This window comes from Monodon monoceros, unplaced genomic scaffold (genome assembly GCF_005190385.1).
Source record: "Monodon monoceros isolate NGI ecotype Baffin Bay Population unplaced genomic scaffold, NGI_Narwhal_1 Super_Scaffold_20, whole genome shotgun sequence".
NCBI classification, from domain to species: Eukaryota; Metazoa; Chordata; class Mammalia; order Artiodactyla; family Monodontidae; genus Monodon; species Monodon monoceros.
The window spans coordinates 65511008-65527970 of NW_021703777.1; the positions used below are offsets into that span (position 1 = coordinate 65511008).

At 40.6% G+C, this 16963-nt stretch overlaps 1 protein-coding gene across 5 annotated transcripts in view; it reads right to left on the minus strand.

Moving 5' to 3' along the window:
• DCUN1D4 (defective in cullin neddylation 1 domain containing 4) overlaps nt 1-16963 on the minus strand; it is a 68818-nt gene that overhangs the window by 14967 nt on the left and 36888 nt on the right. For all 5 annotated transcript variants that reach the window (XM_029235308.1, XM_029235309.1, XM_029235310.1 and 2 more), the window contains 3 exons: nt 15252-15322; nt 9928-10019; nt 3320-3428 (listed from right to left, as the gene is read on the minus strand). In XM_029235308.1, coding sequence (XP_029091141.1) covers nt 3320-3428; nt 9928-10019; nt 15252-15322 — 272 coding nt within the window. The remainder of the gene's footprint in view (nt 1-3319; nt 3429-9927; nt 10020-15251; nt 15323-16963) is intronic.

Sequence of the window (16963 nt, forward strand, 5' to 3'; positions counted from 1 at the left end):
TCTTCCCTGGTGGCGCAGTGGTTGAGAGTCCACCTGCCGATGCAGGGGACACGGGTTCGTGCCCCGGTCCGGGAAGATCCCACATGGCGCGGAGCGGCTAAGCCCGTGAGCCATGGCCACTGAGCCTGCGCGTCCGGAGCCTGTGCTCCTCAACAGTGAGAAGCCCGTGTACCATGAAAAAGAAAAGGGACAAAAAGAGAAATGAATAGCAGTTTAGGAGATGTAAACTTAACCATATCAATAAATACATTAAATGTAAATGGTTTAAGCATCCCAAGACATGTACTGTCAGACCCAACTATGCATATGGTATATATAAGAAACCCACTTTAAATATAAAGGCACAAATAGGTTTTTAAAGAGGATGGAAGAAGATATATCATACAGACTTTAATAAAAAAAAGCAGAAATGGCTATATTTGTGTCAAAGTAGACTTCAGAACAAGGAATATTAACAAGGAATATTATCTTTATCAAGATAAAAAACATTTCATAATGCTAGAGGGTCAATTCTTCAAGAGGACATAATAATACTAAGTCTATCTAAACCTAATGCCTGAGCTTCAAAATACATGAAACAAGAAATGATACAAATGGCAGAAGTAATTATAGTCGGACAGTCCAACATTCCTCCCTCAGTAAATGATAGAACAGTAGGCAGAAATCAATAAGGATACAGAAGACCTCAACAACACTATCAACCAACTTGACCTAACTGATATTTATAAAACATTTCACCAAACAGCAGCAAAATATTCATTCTTTTCAGGTACACATAAAACATTCATCACAGCAGACCATATTCTGGACCACAGATCAAGCCTCCCTGCATTTTAAGTGGACTGAAACTGTCCAGAGTATGTTCTCTGACCACAGCAGAATTAACGATAGAAAGATTACTTGGAAAGTCCTAATAGCTGGCAAATAACACAAGCAACACACTTCTAAATAACCAATGAGTCCAAAACAACCACAAGGGAAACTGGAAAATATTCTGAACTGAATGCAAATGAATACACAACACCTCGACACTTGTGGGATACAGCTAAACCAAACAAAACAAAGGATTCAATAACAAACTCATCTTAGAGCATATTTTAGCTAAACTGAAATCTATTTGGTAATGATTAAATACGGGTGGTTGTTATTCATCATTACATAAAGGAGCTTAATTTGCTGATATTTACTGATACTCTCTTTAAACGGCAAAGATCTCTGTGGGCTGCTCCCAGGGACATGACGAAAGAAAACACGCACTCCCTTAACCTGTCAGAAAAAATGTGGGCCTGTACCCAAACTCCAAGGCCAAGCTAGAGGGATACGAGGGCCATGTAAGTGAGGGCACGTGTTCTCTCCGGGGCAGGATGCTTCTGTGTGACAGCGGAGGCACGTGGCTTGGGCCCAGAAGCCCGACGCTGCAGAGAGCAGTCGGGGGGAGAGACGTGGCTCCAAGCAGAGCCTTGGCGGCACAAAAGGCAGGGAGCAGAGAGGCGGGGGCAGACGGCAGGTTCAGCGAACTGCTCGTTCGACGTCAGCACAACACAGGCGTCTCGTGGGAGAGGAAGCCTGGGACTGGACTACGAGGGCCTGGAGGGAGCCGCAGACGCGACCTGGAGCCAGAACCTGAGTCTGAGTCCTGAACCTACTGCTGAGCAACGAGGCAGCCCTGCTCCAAGTTCCCTGCTCCCCTGTGAAGGAGGACAAAACCAGCCCGTCTGTCCCTCAGCTGCGGGGGGCGCAACCGTACCACCCACACGGTGGGTGAAGCACTACATTCACACGGAGGCGACGGGTGTAGTGGCTTGGTGAGCTGAAGGTGCCCGAGTGGTCCCAGGATGAAGGAAGATGGAGGACACCCCACCGGGGTGAGTGTGGGTGAGAAGGGAGAGAATGTGGACACAAGGCCACGGCAGCAGTACAGGTGAGGAGCACGGCCTCAACCCCAAGGCTGTGGTGGAAGCACCAAGAAAGAGGCAACAGAAGGGGCCTCGGTGACCAGCAGAGAAGGGGATGGAAAGCCAGGGAGGAGGAAAATGGAACCCGGTTCTAAAACAGTGGATACGTGGGAAAATTTGACCCTCAAACAAGGAAGTTAGAAAATATTTTCGTGAAAAGGCGTGATGCTTCTAAACAAACTTTTGCCCATACAATAGGACACTGCTGCCTTTGGAAGGAAAAAAATCTCATGAAACAAAACATTTAATCCTAAAAACTATGCATCTATTCTAAAAAGCATCTGGCAAACAAATTCTATATACAACTACACAAACGCTGTTTAGTAAAACACTGCAACTGAATTTCACCATGTTACTTTTCTAACATCTATACATTTACATGCATGTCCTGATTTTACTTGAAGGCTGCAAAAATTCACAAGTGAGGACATCACAGTGAACTACTAATGTGTTATTATAGATGCACCGGATGTACAGATGCACAGATGTAATAATGTGTTATTACAGATGCTCATCAGCAAATAAACCTTTGGCTGAGCTAACAGAGCCAAAGCGACGAAAAAGTGAAAAGATCAACACGGAGGTAAGAAATAAGAATTGTCACTGAGTTCTCTGCTTAAAAAAAAAAAAAAAGATTAAAAAGAAATCATCAATCAAGAAAGCCTAGTCACCTGAACCCACCAAACACACAAACATAACAGAAACCACCATTCTGCAATAAAGTGTAATCGTACATATGGGCCGTGGACAGTGAATGAACACAACGCCAACTTATACCTCAGAATTCGCTACCTTCCAGTGACCAGGCTGAAAAATACAGCTTTATGTCACTCCAGTAGAACCACCTATTCACCTACTTGGAATGGCTCACTGCGTGACAAACAAGATGATCACTTTTCAAAATGATGACTAGAAACTATGTTTGAATAACGTCCACTGAAATTAGCTTACGTTTGAAATTCAAACGATTTTCAGACACGATATAGCACCCAAAATGAAACTGGCTTTGATCTGACTAATTTATTCCAGTAAACTCAATGGGTGAAGCTTTGCTGTTTCGTGAGAAGGAAAAGATTTGTCAAGCTTACCTAAGAGACATTTAGAACAGTGTCTATTACATGCCCATTTACAAGTTACTTCTAAGCCAATCTCAAGAGCTATTAATAGTCTGTCACTAGAGCTTTTTGCTGACATACTACATTCTTGCCCAGAATCAGTTAGTGTAGAAAGGGTACACATAGAGAGAAATTCTAACTAGCATCCTGGGAGTAGCTTATTCAACTTCCTTGCTGTAGTACGTAAAACAAACCTCAAAAGGGGAGGGAGAGAGAGGGAAACATCTGGATAGGCTCCAGAGAACTCACCCGTGCAAAGTCAAACGCATATCTGTAAATAAGTTTAAAGTTTGTAGAATCATTTAATAATGATCTTAAGTAATCCAAAGTATTTCTGAGTTTTTCTGTTGTATCACATCTAGAAAAACAGAATAAAGGCAAATTATAACCCGAGTTTTTTTTTTTTAACGTGGGGCAGTAATATAAAACACAATACCAAAAGACAATAAAAACCCTGGAGTTGGAACATGTCCACGATGAGCTATTTTCTTCCTACACTTTTTAAGAAATTTCAAATGTACAGAAAAATTGAAGGCCTAGTAAATACACACCCATATACCCATCCCCTGGGCTCACCATGAGCACTGTCACATTTGTGCTCACTCTCTCACATACATGCACTTTTTTCTGTACCATTTGAAAGTTGCCAACATAATGCCACTTTACTCCTAAACACTTCAATGCCATCATCACTCTTAATATCCTAGAAATGTTAACTTTCTGAGCTAATATATGACCCATGCGCAAATTTCCCAATTTTCCCCCAGCTGTTCCTTTTCATCCGGGATCCAATCAAGGCTCGTGCGCTGCTTTCAGGTATCTATCTCCTTAGCATCTAGAAGGTGTCCTGCCTTTTTTCTGTCTTTCTTGACAATGTCATTTTTTAAAAGACCGGACTAGTTGTTTTGCAGAATCTCAGTCTGTCAGATAAATTCCCTATGATTATATTTAGATTAAGTACTCATGATAAGAACTCTCCACGTGATGTCCTTCTCAGTATACCCCGTGAGGAGGCTCATAACGTCAGTCTGTCCCATTACTGGTGATATTAAGTTGATTCATTTGGTGAAGGTAGCATCCACCAGATTCTCCACTTAAACGGTACTCTTCGCCCTTCTGAAATGGTGTGTAATCTGGGGGATGATACCTTGAGACTGACAATCCTGTTCCTCAACAACATTTCACCAGGTGAAACATTTTAACATCTGTTGATGAGCCCTGCCTGAATCAGTTTTACATCTGAAGGTACAAAATGGTGATTTTTCTAATTCTATCATGCTTTTACACTTACAGGCTGGAATTGTTCTAAAAGAGTTCTACTCACCATCTTTCTTACTTTCTGGACTTAAGGATGTTTGCCTTTTACTCAGTGTTATAATCTGCTACTGTCTTCATTCTTTTTGATGCATAAATTGTCCGTGTTTGGGCACTGGCCCCTTCAAGCTGGCTCCAGTGTCCTTCTGACATGTCCCCGTCAGTCTCTGAGCACGTACGGCCTCACTTTCTGGCACAAGATATTCTAGTTCACCTTGTACTCTCTCTACCCTAAACTTGACATCAGCTATTTCTCCAGGGAGCCCCTAGTGATAACCATCTATTTGCACAGGTAAGAGACACACTGTTTAGTTTTCTTAAGTAGACTGATTGGTTATTTTTACAAACTAATTTTCTGTTCATAACATCTAGCCCTTAAAAATGAGAACAAAGAGTCATCATTTTCACTGACAATATTAAAGCTTTTCAACGCTGCATGTGTACCCTTGTGTTTCTCTGTAGAACTTTTACCTCCTACTAAGTATAGACAATACATATTACAAGTATTATCAATGTAAATATTTTACATACTTTATAAACTAAAATATGGTTCATAATAGAGCATACCAATGTTATTTTTAGCAATAAATTTGTGAAAGCTTTTTTTTTTTTTTTGTAGCTATCTACAGAAAACTCCCCAGGATCTACTGAGATGATAAAATATCTAAAAGTCAAAAGCTACAGTAAATATTTCATTTCTATGAGTCTACAACAATTTAGAATGTGCTTTATTCCTTCCTGATGTTTTTGAAAACTAGAAAAGATTAAAATTAGACTATTTTAGAAGTCAGAAAACCCTTCTTTAAGGGACTGACATGTAAGCTGAGAGCTGAAAGACAGGTAGAAACTAGATGTTTTTGGAGGGGAGGGCTTTCCACATTAAAGGAACGGTATGTGCAAAGGCCCAGTGGCAGAAGGGAGCATGCTAAGTCCAAAGACTAAAAGAAAACCACTGTGACTAGACTGGGTAGAGTAAGAGGGTAAGTGGTCCAAGATGAAGCTGAAAGGGAGGTAGGGCCAGACCACAAAGGGTTTTTGTGGTCCACAGTGGGTTTTTTTGTTTGTTTGTTTTGGGAGGTTTTTTTTGAATCCTAGAAACAATGGAAGCCACCTCCTATCATGGGAGAGACCATGATCAGGCTTCCATCTTGAAAAGCCCACTCTGGATCTCTGTGGAGAAAGGTTAGGGAAGGGAAAAAAGAGACATTGATTGATAGCCTAGTTATAGAGATTTACTGCCAGAACCCAAATGAAGGTTGCTGGAGGCTAAAAGGATGCACAAGAAAGCAGTAAGCAGAGCCTGCGAGGCAGGAGTGGGAACAGGGCTTACCTTGCACTGGGCACTCTACTGTATGGCTTGATTTTCTTACCAGGTATATAAATAACGAATAATATTTTATTAGTAACAATATGGGGGAAGATCAAAGAGGAGGGAAACCAGCTAACCCCAAAACATCTAAGGCCAAGGTTCCCCTCTTCATTTGGAAAGAAGGTTAAGGATGAAAACCACAGGAAACTGGCCAGATTTGGGCCAGTGGTTTAGTTTAGTTAGTCCTGCCCAATGAAAGGAATAAGAGCAGTTGTTTGTTTCAACAGATTCTAGAGCAGGAACCACTCATTTAGATGACCACTGCATAGCTAAAAGAAAATAAAGTCGCTATGAGGTGAATATGACGTTCTGCAGCGTGCCTGGAAGCAAGTCCAGCCACACTGGCCACACTGGCAAAGACGTCCCTATGTCTGCAAGATGCTCAGAGAGCTCATCTGGAGTGTCAAGCATAAAATGCCCAAAGTAAAATTTTCACTTCATGTATCTATTAAGGATGGGTTAGAGACGATACTGTCAATAAAGGGTTTAATCTGCTTTAAAAGGGGTCCTGTCCTGCGGAGACTGTGGACTAACCCCCATCAGGGAGACAGGCCGCTGAGTCACCCTGTCTGAACCGCAGGTTGCCATCTAGTGGCCAGTCAACAAGGCCATCTGCAGAGGGGCTCAGTTCAAACAGAGGGCCTGTGAAGAAACAGGCTTGGCCTGAGACTTTTCAGAAAGCAGCCACATCATTCAACACAGTTCCCCCTGCTTTTCTGTGTACCACGTATAAGAAAACTTGTGGTAGTCATACAGTGACAGTGCCACACCGCTAACGGGCATCTTTTCCCATGAGAAAATATGCATATACTGTGGAATGAAATCATTGCTTATTTGAACTTTGCTGCTATAACACAGTCCAAAGCAACAGGAATCAGGATAATAATCCTCAAAGGTTATAAAATCAAAGGTAGCTCTCTCCCATTACCCTGGGACAGCCTTTGCCCCTTCACTTGGTCAGCCCAAAGGTATTTTTCCAGCCCATCATCAGTTCTCTGCAAAGTTAGCTACAACTCTAACACACTTTTTTGGGGTTTTGTTTTGTTTAGCTTAAACACTCTATAAGCTTAATTCATCAGAGGTAACCTTAAACCACATGTTGGAACAAGGCAATAAAAAAAAACAGTCAATTAAAACAAGAGTTGGGAATTCCCTGGCAGTCCAGTGGTTAGGACTTGGCGCTCTCACTGACAAGTGCACGGGCTCAATCCCTGGCCGGAGAACTAAGATCCCACAAGCCGTGTGGCCAATAAATAAATACATAAATCAATCAATCAAGAGCTGTGCCTTCTCTGAGAACGACTGCGGGAACTTGGGGATAGATGTTCCCTACCAGCTGCTGTCACTGCTTCCAAGAGTCACAAAACATGGCCCTGGAGAGGCCAAGCACACAACTCCAGATGGCATCCAGAAGACTGGTTTCTGGGTGCCCTGGGGAAAGCCACATTTCATCACTTCAACGTTCCTGGTTTTAGGGACATTACCAGGGACACCCAGGAAGTGGCAGAACCGATTCAAAACTCTCTGGTTCCAAAACCCATGGGTTTCCTATTGCTAGCATGTGCTCAACGTACAGTTACAATTTTTTTAGAAGAGGTTTTGTTATATACACTTTAATTCCAGCTTGAGTCCGTAAAACTTCACTGGACAGGTTTAATAAAGCCAAAAATGAGAAAAAAACCAAATAGAAGACAAAATAGATCATTCAAAAGATGGACTACTTTCCATCTTTAGAGCATATAAAGGATTAGCCTCTGAGTTTTCTTATTTATTGGGTGCAAATACCTTATAAATACAAGTAGCATAAAGAGAAGTGACCTTATTACTTTTGGATATTTTGCCTGAACACTGCTTCCAAGCTCCTGCCCCAAATGGACTTTGTCTTGTTCATGGCTTTTGTTTCCCCAGGACCTAGAATTCTGCGCTTGGCACACCACTGCCACTCAAATATTTGCTGAACAAATGATGAATCTAGGGAGGCCGGAGGGAAAGGGGGAGGAAGTTCTTAAAACTTGAAATTGTACTATTTTTGAACTACAAAGAACCTTAAAGGTTATTGTGAGTAATCATCTTCACCTCACTGATGAGGAAACTAATCTCAGAATTTCATCTCACAAAAGAAAGCAGATTCCTCAACTCCTTTACAGTGGATCAGGTTTGTTACTATACTGTAAATTGCGAGGGCCAAGTGGCAGCATTCTATGGGAATCCACCTGCCACTACCCGTGTCACACAAAGTGGCGAGCAGAGTTCCCCACAAAGAGCTTGTGGGGCACCCCCCAGCCCATGAACATACACGTAGGCCTCTTCCAGGAAACTGTGTATTTCAATTCCCAGACGACGCAACCCTCAAAACATGGGCAAGGCCTGGCATGGGTAATATTCTTTTGTAAAGGCAAATGTAAAAACGAATCTAGAACTGTCCAAAAATGGATACTACACCCTCTTAAGACACATGAAACTGTGCCTGAAGAAATGCTGATGGTGCCTTCTCTAAAGCCATGAATAAAATCTTGATTTGGCAGTGCATTCATCATTACAAGGATACTTAAAAAGGAGCAGTCATCACGTGCTCTATCCGGAAAGCAACAAAGGGAGGCAGCACGGAAAACAATGCAGGAGACAGTAGGCTGAAAATTGTAAGGAGGTGTTTCCCTACATGACATACACAATTTTAGGAGATTCCAGAGACTTAACCCTAAAATTCTAGAGCAGGCTGAGAGGAAAGCGTACCTGTAAAAGGGTGATTTGGCTTTTACCTAAAACGCACTTGTCATCAGACAATAGTTGTCAGAGGAAGAATGTGACTGAAGAATCAGAAGTCTTAGGTTTTCCTCCCATCCTACCACTTTCTTTCACAAATCACATACCCCTTCTAAGCCTCAGTTTCCCCATCTGTAAAATGTGCAGGGTAAATAAAGCCTGATCTGCCTAGGTAGCCGTGAGGCGCAAATGAAAGAACAGTGAACAGGCCTCATAAAACTACTAAAGCACAATGAAAATGAAGCACTGTTACCAATGACAAAGGGACAATGATATTGAAAGTTGACAAATTACAAAATTATTTAAATAAAACCATAAAACCATTTCAATTCCAATTTTAATCCAGTAAAAACTTAAGCCTATCATTCCTAGTTAAAGGAAAAAGAAAAAGAGAAGCCATTCAAGTACTTTAGATCAGTTACTATATTAAGAATTAGCACTTCCTCTTCAAATATCATTTGAAATGTTTCATCATCCACCTCAAGTGTATCTTTCAATGAGTAACAGAGAATGACAATTTGTTTTCTTGAGTGAAACTCTTAGCAAGCACACACATGTAAACACACACGCACAGACACACATGCATGTAAGCACGAAGTGAACACATAAAACCAGTGATTTTTTTTTCCCCTCAATTCTGGCCCAGGTAACATAAACAGAATCTTTATTATTATTATTTTTTTAATCACTAGAGTAATGAAGTTCTAACTTTGCCCAAAGCTAATAACAGAATATATCAAATAAAAGATATTGAATATCTTTACTTACAAGTTATACTTCACTCAACTTTTCTCAAGAATTATAAACCAGATGATAATACTTTGATTTTAAACCTGCGCTGTCCAATACAGTAGCCACTAGGCACATGTGGCTACTGGGCACCTGAAATGCAGCTAATGAAGATTGAGATGTACCATAAATGTAAAATATACACCAGATTTTCAAGATTCAATATGAAAAAGAAGGTAAAAGAGCTTTTAAAAATATTGGTTACATGTTGGAATGATAATATTTTGGATATTCTGGATTAAGTACAATATATTAAAATAAATTTTACCTGTTTCTTTTTACTTTTTTAAATGTGGGTATTAGAAAACTTTAAATTATATACATGGCTCACATATATGAGAAAAGGATGGCCTATTTCTATTGAGCTGCTCTAGAAGAATACTAAAATAAACGATATACATTATATAAAAACTTTAATTTCTAGAATTCATCCGTTATAGCCCTCCTCATCATAGGAATATGGGGCTTGGTCTTCACACCTATGCACAGGTGAAGCCTGCCCAGATCCCCTGGCGGTCCTCCAGTCACCCAAGCCAGGCTCGAGGAGACCCCAGGGGGGAGGCAGGCAGCCAGGGGAGGGCAAGGACACCCACCCTTGCCCCAGGGTAGCCTCAGGACTTACTGTAGAGACGTCATTCCTTTTAACCACTCCTGTAGAGTAAAATAACCCATGTTTTGTGCATCCAATTTCCAAGCTAGGACAAGCATAACTACCTGTTTAAAACAAAAACAAAACAAAGCAGAAAGACCAATCAATTAAGGAGGACAGACTTCAGTAATTAAATACATTAACATCAGCCAAATGCTTCGGTTCACAGTAGTTTAGTCACTGAAATATGAACAAGGTAACTTCAAAAATGAGTTCTAGTTTGGCAAACATCTAAAAGTTTGATAATTCAGTCTGCTGACAAGGGTTTGGAGAAACATGACTTTTTATGCCTGATGGTGGAAGTGTAAAGCCATTAACCTCTCCCAAGGGCAGTTCTGCAGTATGTATCAAAACTGAAACCAGCAGTTCCACCTATGGAAAGTTATCTCATAGATACACCTGCACATATACACAAAGCTGTATAGTCAACAAGACTGACTACAGTACTATTTGTAGTAGCAAAAGACTGAAAATAACCAAACAGCTACTAATAAGGGACTACTTAAATACTTCTTTGCTAAACACATTCCGTACGAAAGAATACTATGTCACCACTGAGACAAATGAAGTGGAGCCATCGGTACAAATACGGAACAGTTTCCAAGATTTATTAAGTGAAAATGAAAAGAGTGAGGTGCAGAACAGAGTGTTAAAAACCCAAACAGTAGGTGGTGGGACACGGACAGTGGATTCGATGTTTGTGAGTTCAACTACATACACTGGGGAAATGATTTTAAAGTAGTCCAACACTCCACTTCGATAGCACTGTGCCTGCAATGAGCGCAGGATGAGCGGACAATCACTCAATCACTTCTCAGTGGGGCGCCATCCTTGCTTTCAGTGCACCTTCTGAAACTGGGCAGACATGAGGAACCGTGACAACTCGGGTTTTTGGCACCGCTCGTCACTTTTTCACTCAGTTGCTTTAGAGAAAAGGTGGCACCGAGGCAGTGATGGTGAGTTTAATAAATACCTAAAGGTATAAAAGACAAAATTACATTTCCAAGATGCCTCCAACTGCAAACTCTCCAGGGCTCTTACACAGGGACAGAGCTGAGGCCACCTGGATTGGGGGATGAGGAGGAAGCTCTCCCATCCTGTCTACCTCAAAGACCCAAGACAAGGTGAGGGGTAACTAAAAAAGAAAGTATGCCACTCCTAGAGAGGTAAAGAAGAGGGACAAGGCCTTCCTAGGACCGTCCTAGGAAGCTTTGCCACTCTGCAAGGCTGGCTATCTCTGGACAGTCATTCACACAAAAGGGAACCCGAGTACAAAAGAGGAGCTCACACATACACTGCTGAATGGCTATACGTCCATTTGTTGTAATAAAAAAAAGAAGGCAATGGGAAGGAAATAAATGTTTCTGCACACAGTTGGCCGGGGACTAGCATACTCTGCATTTGGCAGTTAATCTGATTTCTTTACCCAGGACCTAAATGCTTCATTTCATCTAACAGAAGAACTGCCCCAAACCATTAAACTATAATCCACGTGCCCAAATGGGTCAGAGGGTGGTGACGGTGAAAGGAATCCGGGTGACATAACATAAAAAATTGAGGCAAGCCAAGACATGGAAGCAACCTAAATGTCCATCGACAGATGAATGGAGAAAGAAGATGTGGTACATACAGATAATGGAATACTACTCAGTCATAAAAAAGAATGAAATAATGCCATTTGCAGCAACATGGATGGACCTGGAGATCATCATACTAAGTGAAGTAAGTCAGACAGAGAAAGACAAATACTATGTGATATCACTTATATATGGAATCTAAAGTATGACACCAATGAACCTATCTATGAAGCAGAAACATATTCACAGACACAGAGAGCAGACTTACGGCTACCAAAGGGGAAAGGCGGGGGCAGGGAGGGATAAATTAGGAGTTTGGGATTAACATATACACACTACTATATATAAAATAGATCATCAACATGGACCTACTATATAGCACAGGGAACTCTACTCAATATTCTGTAATAACCTACATGGGAAAAGAATCTGAAAAAGAATAGATACATGTATGTGTACAACTGAATCACTCTGCTGTACACCTGAAACTAACACAATGTTGTAAATCAACTATACTCCAATATAAAATAAAAATTAAAAAAAAAGAGCATCAACATATTTTTAGGCTGTTATCCCTGAAAATGAATCAAAAAGTACAATTTCACACCCGCCTTATACTACTTTTTGTAATAGAACCAAAGTTTTTAAAATCCCAAACAACAACAAAAGGCAAAATAAAAGCATAACACTCCCCACCATAATGAGGCAAGCAGCCACTCAGACATCACTTTAGATGATTTAATTAGGCCATGAGAGCCAAAGGACACATGAAGGACTCCAGAATAACAGCATTCAGGAGGTTCAGAAGGTCTGTCCTTTCAACTGCCAATGCGCTCGTTTGTAGACTAAAAATCTCCAGCTTTGTTTAATTTATAACTCGAAGATTAATGCAAAGCTTTCTCTTGGTGCTGACTTCATGGTTTTCTACTTTGGAGATTAATATCAGTGAGAACCCAGTAAATCTCTAGGATCTATCAATCAAATATCAATTCAATCAGTACTTACCCATTTTTTTTAAGTCACTAGGTTTTTTAGATTTTAAAAATCTAGATTACTAGGTAGATAACCAGAACTGGTAAGTGAACCAATTTTTCTACGTATTATGCACATCACCATAAAACATGATTGTTAAATTGGTCAGAAAATGGTGACTTAAGAGACCAGGGGCCTACTAGGAAGGATTTTCCAAAAAGAAGGCGTTGCATGTTCTTCAAACTATTCACACATTAGTGGATTTTCTCCTCATCCCTCAGCTTTTCTTGGAATTCTGACTCCTATGTATCTATTTACATATTTTCTAATTCAAACTTTGTATGTTCTCAAACATTATCTATACTCAATCCTCTATTAGAAGGATTAAAAATTCCACATAAATACTTAAGTTTTAAAAAAAAACAAAAAACGGTTATGATAAAGGAACACACATACAAGTATGCATGTAATGTGGCCAAACAGCCACAGCAGATATTCACAATGGGTACTTCTTTACACAAACAGACCTTTCCCTAGCACAGCGAATAAGGAAGCTAGCTACTTAAAGGATTTTTCTGTTACCTTAGTAAATGGAAGTTGAACTGAATTTTACAAGCCTGCTTAAATTTCATAAGCTATAAATATCAGGCAAGGTGAGGGTTTTTAATACTTTAAAGTGCTCACTCATCAATGCAGACAAGCCTCTAAAAAACTATTTTTGTGCTGGTTGTTCAAACAATTTCTGAAATTGGGAAGTATCCACAATTGATGGCTTATCAGAATTTACTTAACATTTTTCCTTTTTAATGATGAATAAAATAATAAAAATTCTATTAGTGGCATCTTAGGCTTGAAGTACAGGAATCAATACTTTGGAATAATAGTCTGAATTCAGCCGTTCAATCTTCTATGTGATTCAACATTTCAAGACTATTTCTACTGCTACAGAAATAGAAAACTAAAGACTCATAATTGCCAAAAAACGATAATAACAGTAGCTATTTTTTACTGAGTACTGGTATTTGGAGCTGAGGAACTTTAAAGAGCTGGGCCTCCCTGTTTTCTCGGTTAGAATCGGTGTCAGCACTCCTCCCACCCGACAGGCCTTTCTGGCCCTGAGAGTAGATGCCCACCTGATCCCTCTCACACTGGCGGCCCGATGCCTCCCAGCCTCCCTACCATTGGGCCCTGCTACCCACCCCTCTGATCACATGCTGATTACTGTCCCCTGGGTGGAACCTCTGGATCTCCTCTCAGGCCCAGCTCACTCTCACTGCTTTTATACTACTGTCCAGAAAACACTGCCAACCTTGGCCCAGCCCCTGTCAGAAAACTTCCTTCTTAAAGTCCGTGAAATGTTTTTGTCTGTCTATGACCAGGCTATGGACTAGATCAGGCAAAATACTACTGACCCAGCTGTCCCCAAACCTCTGTACCAAACTCAATAATTTATCAAGACACCTGAACTAGATTACATTAAAATAAAAATACAAGACTAAAATACATGTAGTAAGTTAAAGACAGTCCAAAGGCTCTTTAGAAAATTTACAGTGTTACTGGGGGTGGGGGAGTGGGGAGACAGAAAAAAATTTTTTTTAATTAATTAATTTGTTTGTTTTTATTTTTGGCTGCGTTGGGTCTTCATTGCTGCGCACGGGCTTTCTCTAGTTGTGGTGAGCGGGGGCTACTCTTTGTTGCGGTGCGCGGGCTCCTCTTGCTGCGGAGCACGGGCTCTAGGCACACGGGCTTCAGTAGTTGTGGCTCGCGGGCTCTAGAGCGCAGGCTCAGTAGTTGTGGCGTGTGGGCTTAGTTGCTCCGTGGCATGTGGGATCTTCCCGGGCCAGGGGTCGAACCCACGTCCCCTGCATTGGCAGGCGGATTCTTAACCACTGCGTCACCAGAGAAGCCCAACAAAATTTTTTTAAAGAAAAAAGTGTGAAGTCTCGAAGAGCATGATATGCATGGGTACCAGATATCTCACCAACAGTCTGAATGAAAGGGATGATCCCTTGAGAGCTCTTCCAGAGCATAAATTCATTTAGGATATAAGAGGTATTTGTTAAATTGGAGGCTGATGTAATATTAAGCTGCATAGTTAATGAGTCAGAGCATTTGTATGTTTCATTTTGCAGTAAGACAAATGTGAGAATAGGAAAAAATATTCAAAAATAACATGATGATAAGAATTATGCAAAAATAATGAAGCATATAAAAAAACTTCTAATTAAATGTTTTAAAGGAAATACTTAGGGGCTTTACAATAAAAAGCAATCACTTTCTGAGCTAAATTCAACTGGAAGTGAAGGAGCTGTGAAAAAACCTTTTTAATTATAACCTATTCAAAACCCTTATGAATAATTAATTATTCAAAGTCCTGGACAAATTCTACATTAGGCTGGAACAACTACGGAGGGGGACAAAGATACACAAAGCCCTCAGTCCCCCAGTCCCCAGTTATCCGTCATGGTAGGCACACATTCCCACACCACTTTTTAAACATCTAGTTTAATTACTTTATTACTATACCTTTTAGAGACAAGAAATTAAATGAGAGAATAAAATGACTGACTGTTGTTACACCATACCAATTGCAAAAAAACTTTTGCTTACAAACCAATTTAGAATTGGAACTTATTTCTTAGATTGCCTCATAAAAACTAATGCACCCTTACTTCTTCACTGTTGCTTTATTTGCCAAGAGACAAAATCAGATCAACTGATCTACCCAAATTAGTAAGTTAGACTTACATTTTCTGGCTCGACACCAATGTCTTCACAAAATTTCTCCATGCCTTCGGGACCTACAACATCATCAGTACCTGTGATGAAATGCAATTTATAGAAATTAAATCTAACCATGTACATACACTATTACTACTATAGTAGTAGTATACTGTTAAAATACTTATTATTAAAGTAAACTTAGATCAAATAACACTTAAAGACCATAAATCCTTTCTGAAGGAAGAAATCACCAAGAATATATTGAAAAATGCTCTAGAATTTCAGTTCTATCTTTAAAGGATTCTGTTCTGCACATTTAAGTCAGTTTACGGCCAAGTCCTTCAACCTGTGGATAGATGGACACATAATTTATGTCTAAAGATAAGGCTACAGGCATTCAATTCCTGTTCTTTAAAGTAGCTTAAATCTCTATTCTTATTTTGGTAATAATTTCAACACATACAATAATTTTTGGAAACACAGCAAAGAACCACCTAATATTCTTTTTAAAATTAATTGGGAGATAACATAATTGTTTCTTTTACACAGAAAAAAAAAGCAAGCAGTCTTTTTGTTCTAGACAAGGCAACCCCTTCCTTCACATTCCACGTTATCTGTTTCTTCCTGAAAGAACTGTCCACATGTCCCAGCTCTACTGTAGCCCCCATTCATTCTTCAACCACTGCAATCTCCCTCCCCTGCAACTCTTCTTGCCAAGGTCACCAATAAACTCCTAATCGCCACATCCAGTAGACACAGGCAATCTTTATTTTATGTGGCTTCTCTGTGGTAGCTGAGATTATCCTCCTGTAGCATCTCAACGGGGGCACCACCACAAATAGAAACTGAGGCATCATCCTGGAGTCCCCCCTTCTCCTACATTCTCCAGAGCCAATCAGTTACCAAGTGCGCTGCCAATTTTACTTTCCAAATATTTCTTAACTGCACTGACCTGTTCAGATGTCATTCTCTCACTTAGATGACCACAGCAGTCCCCTCAGGATCTCCCTAATTCCAGAGCCTCATCCCCCTCGGACCCATCCCTTACAAAGCCACCTGGAGGGTCCACACCCCAAACACAAACTCCTTCGATTTTAAGTTCCCTACTACCTACGGATAAAGTCCAAAGTCTCTGGAATATCAAATAAGGTTCTCTATGATCTACTGCGTCCCTTCCTCTTCAGCCTCATAGCTTTCCACCTTCATATCAAGTTTCTTGGAAATAAAAGAATCAAATAGATATTGCTGAATGAACAAAAATTAAGATCCAGAAACACCTACCCATTGTTTGCTATGCACACACATCCTGACACATACCCAACGCAGTACTAACTCTTTGTGGCCTCAGCCCATCTCCCTCTCCCCTCCCCCCATCTTCCCATGCCAGCTTCTTCAATCTTTAAGACAGGAACCATACAGGCAGTCCTCCCAATCTCCCCACCCCCAGCAGCACAGGCTGGGTCAGGCAGTCTTGTGTGACCCCGTGCAATGCTAGGAATGCTTTTCTCACATTTGCATTAAGTCCCAACTCATCTACCTTTCCTTCTAAATTCCTCAAGTGTAAGAACTATTTATTCTTTTAAAAAAAAATTATTTATTTGGCTGCGTTGGGTCTGAGTTGTGGCACACGGGATCTTTTACTTGCGGCATGCGGGATCTTTAGTTGCGGCATGTGGGATCTTTAGTTGCGGCATGTGGGATCTAGTTCCCTGACCAGGGATCGAACCTGGGCCCCC